The sequence below is a fragment of the Trichechus manatus genome, unplaced genomic scaffold, assembly GCF_000243295.1.
Source record: "Trichechus manatus latirostris isolate Lorelei unplaced genomic scaffold, TriManLat1.0 scaffold00090, whole genome shotgun sequence".
In the NCBI taxonomy this organism is placed as follows: domain Eukaryota; kingdom Metazoa; phylum Chordata; class Mammalia; order Sirenia; family Trichechidae; genus Trichechus; species Trichechus manatus.
The window spans coordinates 4,384,290-4,385,356 of NW_004444026.1; the positions used below are offsets into that span (position 1 = coordinate 4,384,290).

General features: G+C 46.6%; 1 protein-coding gene across 1 annotated transcript in view; it reads right to left on the reverse strand.

Annotated features, from left to right (window-relative positions):
- SH2D4A (SH2 domain containing 4A) overlaps positions 1 to 1,067 on the reverse strand; it is a 78,686-nt gene that overhangs the window by 20,689 nt on the left and 56,930 nt on the right. The window contains exon 6 of the mRNA XM_023736699.1: positions 417 to 627. Within this exon, the coding sequence (XP_023592467.1) occupies positions 417 to 627 (211 nt within the window). The remainder of the gene's footprint in view (positions 1 to 416; positions 628 to 1,067) is intronic.

The following is a 1,067-nucleotide window of genomic DNA, read 5'->3' on the forward strand; positions in this document are numbered from 1 at the left end:
GGATGAAACCTGAGGTTTCCTCTTCTTCCCACATCAGCTTGCCTACTACCGGTGGGTGGGCTGGGGGTGGGGAAGAGGCACAGGAAGTTATCAATAATCAGTGAACCAGCTCATGAGAAGAGAAGGAACACAGGGAAGAGACAGCATCCAAGTCCACTGCCATTGTGCAAAGTACATAACTCAGTGCTCATGTTCATTAAATTACTGGGTATACTAATAACAACTGTGGACATTTTACAGGTAAGAAGGAATAAATTCCTAACTAAGTATCTCAGGAAGACAAGATTAGAGGCGAGGCTGAATTTAATTACATAGGCTGCCAGCTGGCCCTCTGTTCCCCATGGCTGGTCATGCAATTTGTCTTTAATCAGCCCATTTCAATGCTTAAGCTGAAAGCCACCTGTGTGGCTTCTTACCTAAGAGGTTGCCTGGGGTATCCTGCTAGGTTTAGGAATTGAGGCTTGGGTGGTAGGGGGAGTCTTTTTGGTTTCTGTGCAACATTCAGGGGACTCTGCAGTCCCTCGCTGCTTCTTCCTTTCTGGGCTGAGAGGGATAACCTCTTGTAATCTTCCCGAGCTTGTTTGGCCAAGGAGCGTCTCTTCTCATCAGCTGCTTTGGATTTTCGTACTACAAAAACAATGGGAGAAAAGGCCCTCATCAGTCCACAGAGATGGTTAGAAGGATCAGCACTGCACAGTGGTGAACACAGCAGGCTCTCCACAGATTTAATCGTCTGCTTATAATAATGAACCATCACGATCAACGTCTATTATTCAGATGGTTATGGTTTGCCCATTCACAACTGCCCAGCCTTCACTGTCGAATTCCTTTGTTTCGATGGGAGTCGGGGGGTTTTCTAAAAGGGAGAGAGAGGCAGAGGGGCGACAAGGAGGAGGAGAAGGAAGGGGTAAGATGGAAGTGGAGAACAATGTGTGCAAGAATTTTTTGCAGGTATCAAAAGTAAGTGATGAGTCAGTTTGAGGGTGAGGACTCAAGTTGGCAAGGACATTTTAATAAGAGGTATTGTCATATTCCTCATGCACTGGTGCTCAGGATGCTGTGCACCC